The sequence below is a fragment of the Rhinolophus ferrumequinum genome, chromosome 20, assembly GCF_004115265.2.
Source record: "Rhinolophus ferrumequinum isolate MPI-CBG mRhiFer1 chromosome 20, mRhiFer1_v1.p, whole genome shotgun sequence".
NCBI classification, from domain to species: Eukaryota; Metazoa; Chordata; class Mammalia; order Chiroptera; family Rhinolophidae; genus Rhinolophus; species Rhinolophus ferrumequinum.
This window is the reverse complement of record NC_046303.1, coordinates 5,158,279-5,178,684: the sequence shown is the minus strand read 5'-3', so window position 1 is coordinate 5,178,684 and position 20,406 is coordinate 5,158,279. Positions and strand designations below refer to the sequence as shown.

The window sequence follows — 20,406 nt, the reverse complement described above, 5'->3', positions numbered from 1 at the left end:
TCTAAAATGTACAATCATTGTTTTGCCTTGTGGTGGGAATACTATTGAATGTCATAGTTAGTTATGAGACGTTTTACTACAGATGTAGTTTTCCCAGGACAGTTGTGCTTTAGCCTGTTATCCTTACATAATATGTAGTTTTACTCTCAAACATGTCCTGCTCGGGTGATAAATTATACGGCCATCCTACTTAGAATCCAAACTTTAACAATAGTGGTATTACTGATTTCATTTGCCAAGAAGGTAGAGAGTGAAAATTAGTGTGTTTAACAGAAAACTGTCATTGGTTTACCGAAGAAGAGACCACTAATATTTATGAAAATGTAGGATGAATATAAGAAGGACAGAAATAAACTGCACAGAAATTAAGAGTTCCTCTATGGTGGACATTGTACTTTTTCCTAGGACAGCAACAGAAGCCCTCAGGCTAACAAAGCAACAGGAGAACGAAGGGCACCACTGTGGGACCTCAGCGGTCGCCATCAGAGTTACTAGAACGCCACGGGTGGGTGGATCCTGCCTTACTCTGCGCTGGTAATTTTCTGAGACTTAATTTAACCGAGAGCTCGCTCTGCTTCTTTTAGAAACACTTCTAAACTCTTCTAAGAAACATTCAGATTAAAAACACATTGTGGATTAAAACCAAACAAAACATTGTACTGCTGCAAAAAACACACAAAGGTTAGGATGGAAGGAGGAAAACAGGAATCACTTACTAACCAGAAGGCTAACTGTGCAGCCAATCTTTTTGCCGTCTACCTCTCCCATTTTCATGCAGTCCCTAAAAACACAAAGCAATAGTCAGAACTCAGAACTTCCTTCCTACCGGCAAACACAGCCTGTTCTTTTAGGGGGGGAATAAAAGAAGTGCTGTCAGACCCCAGAGGCAAGCTGCTGTTCGATGAAAGCTGGGGACTGGAGGCAGTGCCCAAGGCTCCACGGCCTCAGGGGAGCTGGGGGTGTCAGACTCCTGAGCCCCGTTCCTGCTGAGCTTTCCACATCTAGGTGGATGCTCTCCCTCTCAGAAAGCAGGGAGCGCAGGGAGAGGAGGAGTGCAGGTGTGCAATTATACACCTCCGGATGTGGGTGAGAAGGAGCTTGGAAGCCTGGCCATCCACAATGACAATGAGGGTTTTGTTCTTAAAATAAAACAAAACCAGCATGCATTTAAGAGGGACAAACTGCTGTAACAGGTTAGATAATTTAAGGATGAAAAAATGATGTCTATGAACGCAGCATGGTTGTACAATTCTCCGTTATACTGTCTTCTCCTGAAAATTGATGGATCTACTTACTGGTTCTAATGGATGAGTCTAAACACCCCCCCCCCAAAAAAAAAGATCCCTATAATAATGGGACTGAGTACCCTCTCCAATCACTAAGATTTTGAAAGAACTGTGAACCAAAACAGAAAAAAGGTGAGGGAAAACCCTAATAAACACTCTAGAACCAGCTAGTTAAGAGACCATTGTCTTACTGCATAAGGTTCCGCAGGCAGATTATCAATTCTCTGAGTGATGAAGTCAAAGGCAATGTCGATTGTACTCTAACTGAGTTTCTAACTGGAGCGCAGCGTATCTGGAGAACGTGGGGCTCGGCTTACCTGTAATCTAACAACCTCTCCATTAGACGCGTTACGGTGGCGATTAAGGAAACGCCACTTTCCCTCCATGTTTCCCGCTCAATTTTCTTTAGTAGACTGGAAAAGAAAGAACCCAGGGCATTTTCAACATTTATTTTTATCAGTCACCATGACAACCATTTTACTTTCATCAGTACCTTAAATGCCTTAGCAACCACTGCAACATCTTACAAGTAGCACAATTTGCAAACAATGTCTTACCTAGGATAGGGACCAAATAGTGGAATTCTAATCCCGGAAGCATTGACAAAGCAAATTGATTTTCAGATTATCCAAGTTATAAAATACGAACACATGCATATAATCATATTTTCAAAATAGACAAGCACCTCACAGCTCACAGACATTTTTTTCCTAGATTCTCTCTTGCACTAACAGGCTCACGCCTTGCCACATCAAATAACACTGCGGACAGTGAAAACAGAGTCCCCTGTAAGTTTACTTTTAAGTCAGACCTTGCTTTATTCGCACAAAAATGTTTTCCTACCTCTCAGTGGAATGCATCTTCATCCAAGCAATTTTGCTGCAATGCAACTGCTACAGGAAAATCCTTGTACAGACGGGATGACGCTTGCGTTTTTTCCTTTCACTTAACATTTGCCCACTCAATACATATTGTACTATCCGTGCACTCACTCAACAGTTTCATTCATTTTGTTATTAATCACAGTGGATTTTCTATGTGGTTCTTACAGAGGATTGATGACAAGTACTGAACCATCTCGCCTCCTACCTTCCCCCCTGATCTTAAGCACCTTGGAGCAGAGGGACTATGTAAACACAAAATAATAACAAGCACAACAACTAGGCTCTGTTTTATTTTCATGTCCGCTGCTTGGCAAATTAACCATACACTTGGCAAAGCAAAGCCTCTATGACTGAACTTTCCCCAGATGATAAAAGTTAGAACATAAGCATGACAATATGATCCCTCATATAGTCTTCTCTACCCCTCTGAATTTAATGATCATCATTTCTGTCTAAAACCATCTTTGTCTTTCATCTTGGTATCAGAAATAACACACAAACCATTTCTTACGAGGACAATCTAATCCTATCGTGTCTCGTACTTAGTGGAAGAAGAAACATTAAAACCAAAAACTGTTTTGTCAAAGCTATTTTGGGGTCCATGGCTGTGTCCTCTCCCCATTTTCCTCTCCTCTCCCCACTTCTTGAGGTTGGCATTCCAGAGCCCAGACTTCTGTCTTACCTCCTCATCAGCTGCCCATGCATCATCCCCAATCACTGTTTTTCTGGTTTATTCTGAACTAATTCCTAGAGTAAGGGGGGTGGGGGAACTGTGTAGCATATAAAAGGATGTAGCTTGCCCTGACTAACTCCCAGGTAAAGGTCCTCTACCCTGTTTCCCCAAAAATAAGACCTAGCTGGACCATCAGCTCTAATGTGTCTTTTGGAGCAAAAATTAATAAAAGACTGGGTATTATATTATATTATATAAGACCCGGTCTTATTTTACTATAATTTTTGCTCTAAAAGACAATTAGAGCTGATTGTCTGGCTAGGTCTTATTTTCAGGAAAACACGGTAGTTTGTTTAAAAGGTGTTTTCCAAAAATCAAAAACCTCTGAACAGCACCTGTTTCAAGCTTAAACGCCAAACTGGTATTGAACCAAGTGCTCAAATGAAAACCTGCCTGCCAAAGCAAGGCAGGATGATGTAGACATCTCCCCAAGTGACAGCCCACACCTATTTCAGAGGCTGAAAAACAAAGAACTGAAGTGAAGTGATCATTCTAAAAATATATGGCGTTTCATCACTGTGTGTGCACAGCCTCCTGGTGCAGGAGGAAATCAGAGCTCCATAACCCTCCAGGAAGAAGAGGCAAAGAGGCAGAGCCTGCATCCTTGACGAGCTCAAGAGCTCAAAGTGGGGACCAACTCTAGAAGCCAGTTTAGTATCTGCGTTCACAGCCAGGCTTGTTCTCCAGGTTGGGAAGCTTGCCTGCCCAGTTTACCTGATACAAACGCAAAAGGGGAGACTGTCAGCATGAGGAGAAGAATCTTCCTAGGTAACTTGGGTGAGACGGGGTATTTTCACTTGGTCTTATGATCACGCCGTGTGCTCGTGTTGAGTACACAGGAGACTCGTCTAATGAGAGTGCAAGGTGATTGCTGATTGCTAATACACAGGCTCTAACATCGGCAGTGGGATAAAGCCTGGTCCTGAAGGCTCTGAGTCTGTGAAAGGATTTTGATGGGGTAGAACTTGACCCATCATGTACCGCGCTCTGTATCATGACAGGCCTGTGTGGAGGCTGTCACCGTTACGTAAATAACCACTGTGTCTGTGCCCAGTCCTCTTCATCCAAAGACACGTGTTCGATACCTAACATATGTGTCACAGAGCTAGCCCTCTGTCTCCAAAATAACATGTGTCATTGCCAAAGAAAGGTCTGCAAACTGACACGGAGTCTTGAGGAATTACTCTGAGCGGCACATGACAACCCAGAGCCAAGGATCAGGGAAAAGTTGAGATGGATGTTTCTTCTTCCAGAAAGCCCGGTTAGAAGCTGCAAGGTGGGAGGTGCCCCTGCTGTGCCCTCCAAGGGCACAGTTCCTGCTGCCTCCCCCGCCCTAGGAGGGTACCTGGCATAAGGAGGTCCTCATATATAAAGACAAAGGAGCACACGAGTGGAGCAGGGAAGCAGAATTTAGTTCTGGAACTCTATTCTGCTGATATATCACGTGGGATCTGTGAGCCACAATTGCAGCATTGTCAAAATAATACTGAATCCGGACCATTACTTATTTCAAAAAGACATAGTATGGGGTAAATAAAGACAATGTCGGGATCAGAGGAAGATGAGTTGAGTTCTTAGGAAGGAAGTTACCACACAAGTGGAAAGTCATATTCTAAGGCCATTTGGGCAAGTCTTACATTTTCAGGAAGCCCTGAGCTGCTTCCAGCCTTTGAACAAATGTTAAGCAGTTTTAGACACGAATTACGGAGAACAAATGAGAATCTGTACCATAACAACACGTGTTCCTAATTCATAAGGTGTGCAGTGACTCATTGCGACTATACAAATTCATTGTGATTTCTATGGTCAAAAAGCATGTGATTGTTTCCTGTAATGCAGTGATAGATTTTCATTTTCTCCTCTGAGCCCAGGTCGTAATGGTATATAATTATTGCTTTAAATTTCATTTATTCCTAATATGTTGATCATAAAAGCATGAAAGAAAAATATTTATAGTCACATTTCTAGTAATATGCTAAATATCAACAAAGGAATAAAAATTTCCGCTGAATGAATCAGGCACCTTAAAATAGTTCTAATTACAGATGCTTAATATTTTAATTGTTGGTTTGATTTTAATGCCAAGGTACATGTGCTATTTCAAAGTCCTATTTATACACAAGCAATCCACATTGCATGCTATTGGCCTCCATTAAAGTAGATAACAGACACTATGGAGCTATGTATTTATTAACCTTGGGAATTTATTATAAAAATTAATCGCACGTCTCAAGAGACACATTTCACTGAGTGCTTTCTCATCTGAGTTCTTTGTTCAAACCAAGGACTAGTAACTGAAGTGAGAGCAGTTTTCAAAAGCAATTTATTGTATCGGATGAGGTTTTAATCAGAATTCTTGCTAAACTCCAGCTGTCTTGAAAGACAGATGCTTTGTACACGGGAACGAATGAGGGCTTGGTGAATAATGATTTCACGTTCCAGTTTAATTACAGTATCAGAAGAAATGGTGCCATTGTTCAGGATTCATACAAAGAGTAGAAGTTATCACCCACGGCCACCACGGCCACCGCCCCCACCAGAAATCTATACACCCTTTTTTGGCTTGTCCTTTCAGTATGATTTTCTTAAAAGCTTCAAGAATGATTTTGAATCAGGCAAGTTGAAATCTATCAGTCACTAATAATACTTTTCAAACCTACACATATTCATAGACCCACTGCTCTAAATTTATGATCATAAAATGAATTATAGAATTTTGCATTTGGCTGTCAGCCCTAAGGCATTAATATTTAGTTCTGTTTAGTTTTAGGTGATACCTGGGCATAAATACAAGTAAAAGTATATTCTGTAATAGAAAAATCTGTTGCCGAATTGTTTTTGCACTTCTGAAAGCAATACAAACGTTTTCCAAGTGCAACAAGAAACACTTTCAGAAAGAAACACTTTACAAGTATCGTAGGTTTGAAAACGACTAAGATGCATAGAAAACTGTGGAGGAAACAAGTGCTAGAATGAAAATCTGAAAGCACTAAATCATGCCTGGGTATTCTCTCTGGTGAGCTCACGCAGTGGGTGAATACCCTGGTACAAGCAATTCATCCTGGGACTATGTAGGACCACATTCTATCGACAAGAACAATCTCAAAGTCCCTTTACAACACTCCATTCCTTCTCTATCCTCCAGCCAAATCCCAATCACAGCTTTGACTAAGGATGATTTACTTCTGTTATATTCTAATAAACATTTAGGAAGCAATTAATAATGCCGAGTGCAATCAGTATTGTAGAATTAAATCAAGTGTTGAAGAGCAGATGCAAACGAGGTTAATTTTCCCAACAGCAAATCAGCCAAGGATATCTTGCTTTGGAAAGCTCTGCATACCAACACAACAATGATAACATCCCTTCTCCACACACCCCCACCCCCCCTTTACCCTATTTAAAATCATTATCTTGCAGCCCGGTTTTAAAGTTATTAGGCATGAAAAGAGTGAAATTTGTTACGGAACATCTGACCTGTCCTAATCAGAGATTAAAATAAGAAAACATGTCTAATATCAATAGAAGAACCATTCGCCAGAGTTAGGCAATTATCCTTTATTTCACACTCCACCAAGACAAAGCACTCCGGTGAGACCAAAGCTCGATTGTAGCTCTCAGCTACTTACTAGCACTGACACCAAAACCCCTGGAGAGAATCAACCTGAGATAAACATATTACTCACATACTGTTGAAGAGCTCACGGTAGGTTTCATCACCTTTACCTTCTGACATCAGGCTGTCCAATTTGTCAATCAGCTTGGCTTCCACCTGAAACATACCCAAACATTACTTTCTCTTTCCTCCCCTTCCTCGCAAGTAGCATTTCTAGGCAAACTGAAACATATTTACATCTCCAAGAGAAAACTCCACAGTCAGTTGTGTGAAAATGACTTTATCAGCTGTGGTTAACAGTAGACACCCCCTTGGAATTCTAGGGGGCTAATTCAGGCGGGGCATCCTGACTTCAAACTCCCAGCAGGGCAGCACTGGCTGCTGCCAGAGACATCTATTTGTTGATTCAAACACAAACGCTTGCAGCCCAGCTTAAACGTTTGGATTCTTTTTTTAGGAGCTGTAAAAACTGGCAAGTCCAATTTCTTTTTTTTATAAAAATCATTATTTATAGATATATAGGACTATCAGCAAACTAACATATCCACACATACTCATTTCAATCTTTGGTGTGTTTTATACCTATTTTCTTTCTCAAAGCAGTTCGAGGTTGCGCTAAATCTTCGTGAAGTTGAGAACTGGCCCTACGCATGTACAGATGGTAGATCCATAGAAATACTCTAAGTAAGCACTAAGCAGCAAGAGAGAGAAAGGACGTATTTCCTGAGAACTGTAGTCAAAACATTTATATTTTCCAGCATCCTTTAGGACTTGAGTACCAGGAAGGCAGAAATACTTGTATCGGGTAATCATAGTTGGGGCAGCGGAAGAGACAGAAAATGAAAAGCCTCAGCATGGGCAGAGGGAGCTCAGTCACTAGGGGTTCGGGGTGATATTGGACTCTGTCAAAGGAGTAGGACCCATTATTCCTTTGAATCAAATCTCAGTAAGGGGATAAAGGCAAAAGAGAAGGAAATTCCCTCCCTCCCCCAACAATTTTTAAATAGCCTTTCATTCAGCTATTAGCTTTCTTGAAAATAAATGTAGATATTGATACAGGTGAAATGCCATGCTTTTGGCAACAAGAGTGGAATATGCGTGCACACGGCTTGCTCGTGTAGTTGGTGGTCATTGCTAAGATTTGAGAAAGGCTTCATGTGGAGAAGCACAAAGGAAGGTCAAGTCCTTCACACAGGTGAGGGGCGTGACTGTGGGAACAGAAAGCGGGCCTAGTGTCTGCAACTTGCGTGATGTGGCATGGCGAAACGGGCTGATTTCCTAGGAGATCTGGTTTTGTAATAAGCACATCTGTCCTTCCATAACTGGAGCAGAGCCATTAGAACCTATGTCAACGAGAAATGATAGGTTCATCTCCTCGGAATTTCCTTTGCAAGAATTTCCACTGCTTTCCCCTTGAAATGAATTCTCAATGCTTCAAGCAAAGAGCAATAAAAACATATTGTGCATCTAATGCTCAAAGCTAAGCCATTCACCAAATACAGTCTGCAGACCACGGAGAGCTCAGTGATTTTCAGAATCATTAACCTTCGGATTCCCCTGTGTTGTGTCCAACTGGGAACAAAAGGAGCCTCTGCCAGTTCTTAAACACAGACCCGGGAAGTCACAGAAGGTTTGAGCTGAAAGGGAATGAAATGGTTTTGCAAGGTTTCCCAGAGACTTGGAGGAACATAGGACTAGAGAGGTGTCCAAGGCCACAGGGCTGGGAGTGGGCCAGCCAGGCTGTAATCTGGGTCCCTTGACGGCTCGTTCGGTATTCATTTCCCAACTCAGAGTCAAATCTGGTAGCTCAGAGATGCTCGAGGAGAACTGAAACTCTTTCAGCTGTTCTGCGGAGCACCCCGCCTACCTGTTTAAAATTGCCACTCCGCCTCTGCTCCCAATCCATCATGTCATGAAAAATAGGAATCATGACGTTCCGGAGATCTGGCTGAGGTATCAAGGTCACTTCTAGAAAGGGGCCAATCAGGGCAGGGATGAAATGAAGTTTGTGCTCTCCTAAAGTGAATAAAACAGTTGCATTTCAGGATATTTAGTCTTAACAAGATTTCAGAAGATATTATAAAATGTCCTTTCAACGATTGCTATATATTCAATTATAGTTGTCGCCCCAAGCAAGAAAAGAATCTCCCTAAGCAGATATGCAAACAGTAAATTTCAGTGTGTTGATTAATATTTCTCCATTATTTTTTATTAAAAAACTAGGGACTTACTTTTTTCACATGAAGAAAGACATAAGATACAATTAAACATTATGTAACTCATCAGGAATCGGTTATGCATGCTATTATATATTCACACATTAAAAGTTTTATGCAGTCATTAAAAATGAGGCCGAAGAAGGTGAACTTCTCCAATATAATTAAGTGAAAAATAAGGTACAAAACTGTATGTGCATCTTTCATCTAAAAAAAATGTATGACAGCCTAGAAGACAGCCCCCTACTCTTATCTCTAGGTGGTGAGACTACAGGTGATTTTTTATATATAAAAAAGGGGGTTCCTATGTGTATTGTATAATTGTTCTTGTGTTTTATTTTACACAATAAACATACAACCAAAACCAAAATCTAAATGGTTGTGCAAAAAAAATAAAAGAATATAACAATTTTCTGAAAAGACTACGATGTAATGACAGTGAACTCAACATGGTATATTAGCAAGTGCTCAAAGGTGTGGTGTTAACTCACAGGAAAGGAAGGGGGAGGGTCGCGGGGAACACAGGTGATCTCATCTAGCAGATGAGTGTTGAGCTCAGTCCACTGCCCTGATTACCTATGTTACATCTCAGAGAGTTTCTATTTTTATAACAAGGAAACTGTGTGCTATGGAATGTGCACGATTTCTCAAGAGCTCGCCATCAGCCTCATGGCGGAAAGCACGTTATACTGAAACAGCCGTCTAAGACCCGGGGAACAAGTTGGGGAGCTGAGCAGAAGGTAACGGGCTTCATGAAAGAGGATAATTTCCCCTTATTTTCCTTTTCTACCTTTGATCTTTTGTCGTAAGTGTCGAATACACATAAAATTATATAGTTCAGAGTTACTTGCTAATTTTGGATTTACGTACCTTCCCACTAATTTGTTTTATTTTGGTTTCTGTACCAGAAGCCATCACAGTGGCCACAGGTTTGGACTGGAAGTGCCTTGGGCTATTTCCACCATCATTGGAATGTGGTCCCCACCCCTTTTTCTCAACTCTGTGGGGACATTAGCAGGGCTCTGCCTATCTGAAAGTCCTTTTACTTACATCACTGAGGTCACACAATCCTTTCCCCTCTCTCTGAGGTTTCGTCAAAGTTAACTGTTTCTCCCATCTCTAAATTACTTACTTATCCATGCCCATTACATGTGAGGAAGAAACTGGCTTGTGATTCCTTTTGCTTCCTACCTTTATTTTTCACCCAGGTAATATTTTATCTTTCCCAAGGGACTGCTCAGTTTTCCTCATCACAAGAATACCTCCTTCTTATTCATCAAAACAAACGTCCTTATGAATACAACTTTTTTTTTTCCTCCAAAAGAATGAATACTTTCAAGAGCAACAAACTCACTGTGGCAGAATATACAGAAACATCAATTCATAGTTCTTCTCCCTGTATTTCCGCCATCCTCCCAACATACAGATTTTAAGCAGGTAACATTTGCAATTCCTTTCCTCAGTTATTTTTGTCAGAGCAAAAAGTAGAAGCAACCTGAACTCAATCACTCTTACTGTCATTTGTAAAAACCAAAACCCACTCAATGCTTTTTCCAGCTGTCCTGAAAAGTGAGGGGAAGAAAGAGAAGAAGGGGGAAAGAGATTCCAACCGAGACAAAGGCTGGCAAGTCCTGACACCTGCTCCATGACCCTGCCCCAGGAGATGGCTGCAGGGGTTCGAAGTCTAACCACAGATGCTGTGCTACCCCGAGCCACGGACTGCAGGAACCATGTATGGAGGACACAGGCCGTCTTGGCACGTGACTGAAAACTGGGAGGGCCTCCTGCGGCCTTGACACTATATAAGACACCAAACCTTTGCACAGCTTTTGGGTGTGTGTGGGGGGAGGCAGGGGGATGGGAGAGGCAGGAAAGACAAAACAAAATGGAATCTCCTGCCAGCCCCCAGGGTTCTCCTATGCCTGTGGTGGTGGAATGAAACGCAGAGTCCTTACATGATGACCTCCATTTTGAATCTTCCCTGAGCCTGGCATCCTTTGGCCTCTCCAATGAACATAGTCAGCATGTGCTGATTTTATTTGCAACCATTTGCTTGAGTATTTTTGAAACTGTTTTTCAAAAATAGCTTCCATGAATAGACATTTTACAACCTGATCTGCCACGTTGTAAAATGTTTTTACTATGAAAAAATCTCAAATGTACACAAAATAACAAAGAATAGTAAACCAAATCCCCACACACCCATCCTCTAGCTTCAATAAATATCAACATTTTCTGCCAATCCTGTTTCACCTATCACCCCAAGTATTTTTCCCCCTAGGACATTTTAAGCCAAGTCTGAGACATCGTATCCTTCTACCTGTACATACACTGGTAAGCATCCTTCACAGGCAGGACATTTTTATCAATTTAGAATCACAATGCTTTTACCACACTTAACAAAGCAGACAACAATTCCTTAAATTAATCTGAAACCCAGCTTATATGAAAAATTCCCACCGTCTTAAAACATGCCATTTATAGCTGGTTTCCTTCCATCACCATCCAAAGTCCGTACGCTATATCTTGGAGCCTTATTTTCTACCGACAGTGGAGAAGCCACACCTACACTTAACCCCTGGTGCACGAATGCATGAGTGTAGCCTTTTTTGCTGAAAGCACACCTTAGGAACACAGAATCTGCAAACCTGTACAAGCTCTCCACCACAGAAAATTTCATTCCTACCCCACCAGCAAAGTAAAATCTTGAACAAACCATGTACGGCCACAGCAAAATAAACTTCATTGAAATGATTTCTCCTTCAATTGCAGATTTAGTCTATTGCCTCCATCTCAAATTGCCAGCCACATGGTTGTGTTTTGAAGTATTTAGGGCACCTGCTACTTGGGCTGTTGGGGTTTTATATTTATGCACACAGAGAAGCCTGTTAGGAAAGTATTGATTTTTCTACAGCAGTTACAAGATGCTGTGTTTGCAAATGTAGAAGAAAGAGCCCACTTTATATTTAGCAAGAGTGTCAGTTCCACTAAAAATAGAAAGAAAACCGTAACCTTGCAGAACGATGAAAGCCAAATGTGGGCCATGGTAGTGAGAACTAGCTCCTTTCTTTGCAGATGATTCTCGCAAGTACAGGTACAAACATATAAATGTTTTTTGGGGAAATTCATGCCTTATTCCCTCTCTTGACAGAACATTTTTAGTCCTTCAACTTAGAAAATGAAAATACTGAGAAGTAACATTTAAGAAAAGGTGTTCATGTGTCACTAGTTGGTCTTTACTCTTCAGAAATGAATTATTTTATAAAAACCACCAGGAGATACCCCCTCACACCCATGCAAGTGACTGCTATACACAAACAAACCAAAAAGTCACACACAGAAAACAGCAAGTGTTGGCGAGGATGTGGAGCAAGTGGAACCCTGTGCACTGTTGGTGGGAACGGGAGATGGTACAGTGGCTGTGGAAAACAGTATGGCGCTGTCTCAAAGCTTAAAAACAGAATTACCATCTGATCCATTGCTCACAGGTAAATCTGGGAGATATAATAATCAGATGTGAAAATCCTACAGCTGTATGTTTAAAAGGAGACCAATCACTAAATTACAGGTGCCCTTTTCTCCTAGTCCCCAGCAGAATGCAAAAATCTACTAATTTCTAGCATATGGAAGAATTCCCACACTTCTAAAGTAAACACCAGTGACCAAAATCTGACTTAAAAATGTTGTCCAGTAAAATGTGTGTTTCCAAATAGACCAACTGGAGAGTTGCAAATGGCAAAATGCGTATTTAGTGACTTTGGGCATTTCCTCTCCTCAACTTGTTTTCTAAAACTTAGTGTATTTTGTTTCTACTAAAAACTATTGAGGACCTTGATTTATGAAATCATAAAGTTTACTTGCTTTCCTAAAACATGGTGGATTTGTCTATATCAAGTTTCTTCCTGTTCCACATAAATTGGAGGAAAAGTTTAAAATACAAAATTTAATAACTGAGCTCTTAACAGGTATGGGCCATTTCTTCTTGTATTGCCCAAAATAACTTGCACACACCCAGTGCTTCATGAATGATCTTAAACTGAATTTGTTAGGCTGTTCCATTAAAAAATGAAAATGTATAATTATCTGAAAAAGGTCTCCTTTTGTATTGAAAAAAAAAATCGATAAATTTATAGGTAAACCATATTACAACTAATATATTTTTACATTCCCAAGTAACAAGCTCACTTAAAGTCTAGAATGGGGGCGGGATTCAATTAGTACCCTGAGTACTTAATTTTTCTTATCACTTTATAAAAATACATTTTGGAAAAAGGCTTGAACATTTCCAAACACTTTCCAATTCTAGTCGTTGTACAATAACAATGACCTTTAAAATTCACCTGATGTTTTGGAAGTCTCAGAAAAGCCAGGACTCAACACTGAGGAAATCATGCGGCAAACCAAGGAATGGAGTGGAAAGTGACACTCACCCTATCCTTGAACTATGTCACGTGGGGAATCTGTAGTTCAGCGACTATGAGGAGCCTTTTCTAAGAGTGCTAGAACTGGGCTAGGGCTAGCCTTTCGGGCGGGAAAACCAAAAATGGGGACAGCGTCCTCTGGAGCAGTGCTTGTCAACCTGTAGCCAAGTGCTTACGAATCACCTGGGAAACCAGTGGAAACTCAGGAGGTTGAATCCCACTCTAAGAGATTCTCAGAGATTGTTTCCGTGGGTGTGGGGCAGAACCAGAGAATGTGCTCTTTACAAGCTTCTGGGTGATGCCTGCTGCTGCTCTATAGAGTCCCACGGTGCTAGAACTTAGGAATAATGCATTATGGGGATGAGCAATGCTCCTCAGACTTTTCACATTCTCTAGGCTTCTGAGGAAAACAAAGTGCTTTAATCTAAAACCCAGAGCCTTAGAAATAGTTTGTTTTGAAGCCGAAACAGAGGAGAAAAGTTATGACGTATGCAGGGACATCTTTAGGGCGACACAAGGTGCGAGCCAAGGGTCACGAGCCTAAATGCACAGCTACCCTGCCCTGGACAAAGGTTCACGTGGAAATAACCAGACATGGCAATGCTAAGATTTATCCAAAAGAGGAGACTGCCCTGTTTCTAATTCTCTGGTAACCCTAACGACTGTGCCTAGTCTTCTCATTTGAGTTCGGACAAGAGCTGAAACGACCACGACAACTCTTCAAGGCCTCATTCCTGGGAAAACAGCTTGCTAAATTAATGCCCAATGCAATACGGACACTCCAAGGGCCTTGGTCTACTTTTGAAAAACAACGACAAAAAATGCATGAAAACTTGAACATGGAGAGGAGTGCTCTTGAAAAAGACAAACTGATGCTATTTTGGAGCTGGATCTAAAGACACATCATCTTAAGACAGCTGGAGGTTGCACTCAAGATGCTAACTCACATTTTAATTTTTTTCTGAAATTATCAGCAAGTATCCAACATTGAGCTCAATTATCTATTACAGGGCTTCCTTTGAGAATTATACTTTCCCAGGTCAAAGATCACTCTGTAACATGAATGTAAGTAAAATGATAATGGTTCTATTTTCACTTACAAAAAAAATACCCTGCCATCTCCAAGTTGCGCTTGGATGAACCCAAGAGAAAAGATGCTTTCAGGTCATTACATATTCAATTCAAATAGGTCCATCACTTTCATAAATCACCAGGAGGAATTACAGTGCAGTGGTAGTAAATGAACACTACAAACTTGCAAAGTTAACATACCAAATTAAATAAGTAAATAGAAACCCTATGCCAATGAGATTTTACAGCAGTTTATTTTCCAAATATTATTCTTTTCTATGTCACCATATCTGGGTCATCAATTTGCTGGAGGAATGTGCTCTATCTTCTGTGGCTGACTACAAAAATGAGTCTAATCGTTTCTTAGCAACTGCGGACACTTTTAACTCCTTTGGCTATACTTCTTATGACATAGGTCAATGGTTTCAAGTTTTTTACGAGTAGTGATGCTCAAATCAGTGTTTCATGAAGCTTAATCTAAATCTGTTATGATTCATAGCCTCAATTCAGAGTTCTAGAAATCTTGAGCTGTTACAGTCCCAAATTCTGAAAGGTTAGCTCATTGCTAAAATGGTGTGTATTATTGGAGCAATACTAGATTATAAAATCTGTCACTCGATAATAATGAAACACACAAAGAGAAGGTGATTTTTCAGACAGACACTAATTAAAGAATTAGGTGTCACCCTATGTAACGCTAAAGTGTCAGATACTTCCCACAGCTATTAATGATTTAGACATTTGGTTTCAAATGCTGTCATACGTAAATTGTCCTTCTTCATTTGTACACTTAAAAGTATAGTGACGAGCTGTAAAATGGAGGTGGCTTCTGCATTCATCACTTACCTAGGTTTTGCCACATGCTGAAAATTTCACAGCCCATTGTCACCCGCATGTCACCATACCTGAAACAGAACAGACACCAAACCTGATCCAAAGGCTCCAGAGTAAAGAAGTGTTTGTGTCTAGGAAACAATCTATCATTCTGAGTTAAAAGGCAACATGCTTTTAATTAAAGGTATTTAATGTACATGTCAGGATGCCGCTAATTCAAATTGTCATACAAATCTTTCAGTAAAACAGATTCATTTCATAATTATCGCTTCTGTAGTAATTTTGAATTCTGATAGACCGAGGACAAAAAAAAAAAAAAGGTTAAATAAATTCTAAATATTGAAATTTCCAGAAAAGATTGCTTCTCGTCCTCTTGGTCATTACCTTTCCGTACAATTTCTGGTTATGGGCATCTGGTTTATGAACCACTGGAACTAAACACCCTTTAAAAGGGACCACGTTTCACAGGCCTCATGTCCCCACCTGATCATACCCTGGTACTTACTTTTCTAACACCTTTTTCTTTTTGGAAGGTGTAAACATCTCCAATTGCAGACACAACTGGTTTATAAAAATGACTGCTAGGTAAAAATAGGAATCCCAGATCTAAAACGAGAACAAAGTATTTAAATACTATGGTGTTACAGAAATATTTAGGCAAAGTGACATGATATCTTGGATTCAGCTCAAAGGTTACCGGTAAGTGGATGGGGGTAGAGTTGATGTAAGATTGGCCCTGAAATGGTAATACGGGCAGCTGGATATGGGTGACTGGGGATTCCTTATACTAGTCTCTCTCCACTTTTATACATGCTTTAAATTTTCTTCAAACAAAGAAGTAAACTCACCAAATAAACACTATCTTTTACTATATTGCTTCAACGCTGTATCCCAGGCTGCATGTATATGCTAAATGGTACATGTTTTGTTTCTCTCATAACCTGTTGGTGTGTCTCCAAGGAGACAGCAGTATAAGATGGATTACTTTATCCCTGTATGAATTCAGTTTTAGAACTCCTTTTTATGTAGAACTCAAAAAATGCATACACTTCTTTTGATATGCTAATTGCTTTAAATTCAGACAGTATATATAAAAATTCCCTGCCTAGACAAATGTTTTGAGTCAAAGTTTTCTTATCCCCAAAATAGTATCGGAAAGAGATCAGAATAAAATTCCTGGCAATAAACTTAACCAAAAACATGTCGGACATAATAAAAGGAACCTGTTTCTCTATAAAATTAAAAATAAATAAGAAAAATATTATGAAGGATTAATACCTTTCATACATAAAGAGCTCTTACAAATAAAAGTAAACATAAAACCCCAGCAAAATAATGAAGAAAAAAAGTCCAGAACAGATAAATTCACAAAATATGAGTTTTAGCTACTAAGTGGTCAATAACTAATAACTAGTAACTAATCGATAACTAATTACTAGTAAGAAATACAAGTTAAAGCAAAAAAAGATTTTCCCTTATCAAATTGTCAAACAAAGAAAAAATGGTCTCTTCCAGTGTTAGTGTAGACAAAGGCAAACAAATATGACTGCTACAACCTTTCACTCAAAATTCCACTTATATTTATCCAAAGAAATAATTACGGATATGTGCCAAGTTTTATTTTGTAAGAATGTACATAAAAGAGTAATTTATAAGAACAAAATAGAAGAAACAAGCTAAATATTAAAAAGTAGAGCTCTGATTATCAAGTTTTGATGTTAATTATTATAAGGTATGATGATATAAAGAAATATTATGCAATCATTATAATTACATTGGTTTTTTTATGTATTTGTGATATTTTTGTATTGTCTAGTTATCCAATAAGGAAATATTATTAAATGTTTAACTTAAAAAATGTTATTTAAAAAAGAATAAGAAACAATGATGCCCAAAACACAGACATCATTAAAACGGAAAGCCAGGACAAGCGCTGCTCATCTTTTTCCCATTTACCATTTTCCATTTAGAAGCTAGTATATCAAAAATTCTTAGAGACCCAGGCATATCACATTATATAATACAGATGGACAGAGAGTTCTGCCTTAAAGATCTTACTGATCTTTTGTTTATTTTTTTCTTTTCATTATTTTTTTTAAATGGGAATATGGAGAAGAAAAGGAGGTAACGGGTTTACTTTGTGTTTTCGTCATATAAACTCTATTTTAAGATATATCTTAAAAACATTATGTTCTAAGTCTCCTTGGTCATGCATGGGGATCATACAGAAAAGAACACGAATTAAAATTTATGGTAACAAAAAAGAACTGTTTCCTGTTGAGCACTATAATTTCCACCAGGTTGAGAAGCATAATTATAGCCTGAACTTGTTCACAAATGTATGAAAACTCTTCTACTATTATTCCTAATTAAAACTAATATGGCCCACGATTAATTTGAGGTAGCTGGAATACATTTATTTTCCTATTATTATGGGAAAGAAAAATACATGAGGTAATTTCCTGAGTACAATGCAGGATAGTCATCTAAATGGATACTTTCTTACCTTATAATCAAAGTTCTCATTTAAGAAGTTTTTACGAAGTGCATCTGACAGGTACAGAACTGTTGTAATAATAACGCTAGTGATAAAAAAAGAATACACATTAAGTTGGAAACTTCACATTAATGAAAATCATTGATTAGATAAGAATCAAAAGCAACTAAGATAAAAGAAAACCTTCTTCAGTAAGCATGTGGAACAGCATTACATAATTCATATTTGAAATAAAAAAGAAAAGCAATGCCAGGCAAAAAAACAAAGAAAAAGAAAATCTATCACTGAAGTCAGGTTCTTTGCAATGACATACAGAAAGATTTATGGTTCCATGACTCAGACCCAAATGTATGAATCTCTTGATGTTTCATAATGCTTTTATTAATTTCTGAACGAATCCAATGATTTAACAAAAATATCCCATATTTGATTAACATGGAAGAAAGCCCCACTTTTTAAAAATACAGGGGGAAAAAATGGAGCCCAAAGATGAAATGGATAGGATAAAAGGATAACTCTATCATTTCTTAGGAGGGGTCTTCTTTCTGCTCTTCCCCGTTTAAGGTGCTAGGGGACATACAAGATCTATAGAAGTCAGATTCCCTCTCTGTGGCAACAAGAGCCCCATGAAGAAACAAGTACAGACGGCAGAGACTGTCTAACCCAGCACCAAGCTGTGTGAAACTGTGAGTGTTGCAGGAACTCAGAGAATGGGGCATCTCAGGGCTGGAGAAATGAGGGAAAGCCTGCCAGAGGGTACATATGCAGCCATATGTATCTTGCTAGGGAGATGAAAAAAGAAGGATTTGGTAAGCATTCTTGATTAATTCTGGAGTTACGTAATTTGTTCAAAATCTTTTTGTAGCTGTAAGAATATATTATATGCAAAATTGTATGGAAAATTAAATGCATTTCCAATTGGTTCATTTAACGTTAGATACAGCATTAGATTGAAACAAGAGAGGCCACACTCCCCAAACTACTGTAAACTGAGCCCCAGTAGTTGATACTTAAAGCCTCTTTGGCCTTTTCTGAGATGCACGTGCACGGGACTGCTTGTGATGTGATGTGTCCTGGCACCACAGGATTTGGGATGCAAGGGCGCAGTCGTATGACCCTAGGTGAAACAAAACAAAACAAGACACTCCGCTCGCCCCGCCCCCCGCAACTTCACTCCTTCGTTATCCTACTAGCAAAACACAGATAGAAGAATATTTACTAGTGAGAACAGTATCTGTAGTCTTTGAAGAACATGAATGCTCATTTTTGTTACCTGCTGGAAAACTAACAACTATAGCCTTTTCGTGGGGATGAGGGAACGTTTTTGAGGCGAAGGGGTTGGATGTCGGAGTTGAAGGCAAAGAGAGGGGAAGGGGAGAAAGGTGTCATTTCGTGGGCAGCTGCCCCACCAGCAGCGGGCACTGCAGGACGCACACAGCAGCGGGCACTGCAGGACGCACACAGCAGCGGGCACTGCAGGACGCACACAGCAGCGGGCACTGCAGGACGCACACAGCAGCGGGCACTGCAGGACGCACACACGCGTCGTGTCCTTTACATCCTTCAGGGCATCTTCCTGTGAAAGCGCAGGATCAGCAAAGACTGAGAGGCCTGTGGTGGGTGCCTTTGGCCCCCATAATGGAGATGTGAATTTCATGTCACAGAGGTAAGTCGCCTGCAAATAGCAGTATAAAGTGGCAATTCTCCACTGAGACTGGCAAAGTCCATGATGATAATGAAGAAATCATGAAAGGTCCCCAAGGAGTTCACTCAAATCTTGCTAAAGGACACGAAAGCTTAATTATCAGAGAATAGAATGCTACTCGGCAAGGAAGCGGTTCTTTACTCAGCGTCTAGCAGAAAATCATTGGACCTCAAAGCTTAAAGAAGAAGAAAGCGCATCCTTAACGCGTGGTTCTAAGCACAACTTCCTGCTTTGACATTCAGTGGAGAAATATACACAATCCTGAGTTTTATGTAAAAAGCCACCTTCCGGCCCACAAACCCAGCTGGGATTTTGGTTCAGAAACAACCCTAGTGTCAGTGAAACATGACATACCCGGGATTTAGACTATTGGGCCTGAGGTCCTGGGAAGAAGGCAGCAGACTCAGTCTTCCACGTGAGAGGCTCTCCCAAGGCAAAGATCATCCGTTTGTAATTTATATGCTGGGTGCCACACACACACACACACAAACTTCTCGGCTTCTTGAACTGCACTTGAACTAGACAGAGCAGTGCTTCTCAGCCTTTACTGAGTATCTGCTGGTCTAGTTCAAAGCAGGTGACTCAGCAGGCTGGGGTGGGGCCTGAGATTCTGCATTCCTAACAGGATCCTCCCGCTGTTGACCTCCCCGCCCTTTGAAGGGCAGGGCTCTAGAGAGGCCCAAGTTAGAAAAACATTCCAACAAACTCTGCTCCCCATTCTCCTGGCTTCTAGAATTTCCGGCTAATAGCTATTTTTGTGGCTTTTCAATAGGGCACTGTCTTAGCTCTCATTTGAATGCCTCAGCCTCTTATCAAGGCTACCTGACCATGCGGCCCAGCAGGCATAGGGGCTTTGGGAAATCCTGAGTCCTGAAACAGTTCCAGGATCAAACACAAAAACTGCAAAATGAACACTGAAAAATGGTTAAGCACATGTCCACAGAATGCAACACGATCAATTTCATTAATTGTCCAATTTAATATTCATGCAACTTCTATTACACTAAAAAAATTGCAGGTTACTTTTTATAACTTCGCAAGAATTCCTAAATATATAGAAATGTGGAGAAGTCACAGCCAATTAGAATTAACTGATTTATTCATGGGCCAATAATTTAAAAAGCAAAATGTTAAAATTGTTCT

General features: G+C 39.9%; 1 protein-coding gene across 4 annotated transcripts in view; it reads right to left on the bottom strand.

The window, feature by feature from the left end:
- Nucleotides 1–20,406, bottom strand: part of DOCK4 (dedicator of cytokinesis 4) — a 368,315-nt gene that overhangs the window by 47,374 nt on the left and 300,535 nt on the right. For 3 of the 4 annotated variants that reach the window (XM_033088115.1, XM_033088114.1, XM_033088112.1), the window contains exons 28-35: nucleotides 17,568–17,643; nucleotides 15,567–15,667; nucleotides 15,074–15,132; nucleotides 8,387–8,535; nucleotides 6,590–6,675; nucleotides 1,844–1,870; nucleotides 1,604–1,699; nucleotides 721–781 (exon numbers count right to left, since the gene is read on the bottom strand). In XM_033088115.1, the coding sequence (XP_032944006.1) occupies nucleotides 721–781; nucleotides 1,604–1,699; nucleotides 1,844–1,870; nucleotides 6,590–6,675; nucleotides 8,387–8,535; nucleotides 15,074–15,132; nucleotides 15,567–15,667; nucleotides 17,568–17,643 (655 nt within the window). The remainder of the gene's footprint in view (nucleotides 1–720; nucleotides 782–1,603; nucleotides 1,700–1,843; nucleotides 1,871–6,589; nucleotides 6,676–8,386; nucleotides 8,536–15,073; nucleotides 15,133–15,566; nucleotides 15,668–17,567; nucleotides 17,644–20,406) is intronic. The other variant, XM_033088113.1, reaches the window with a different exon arrangement.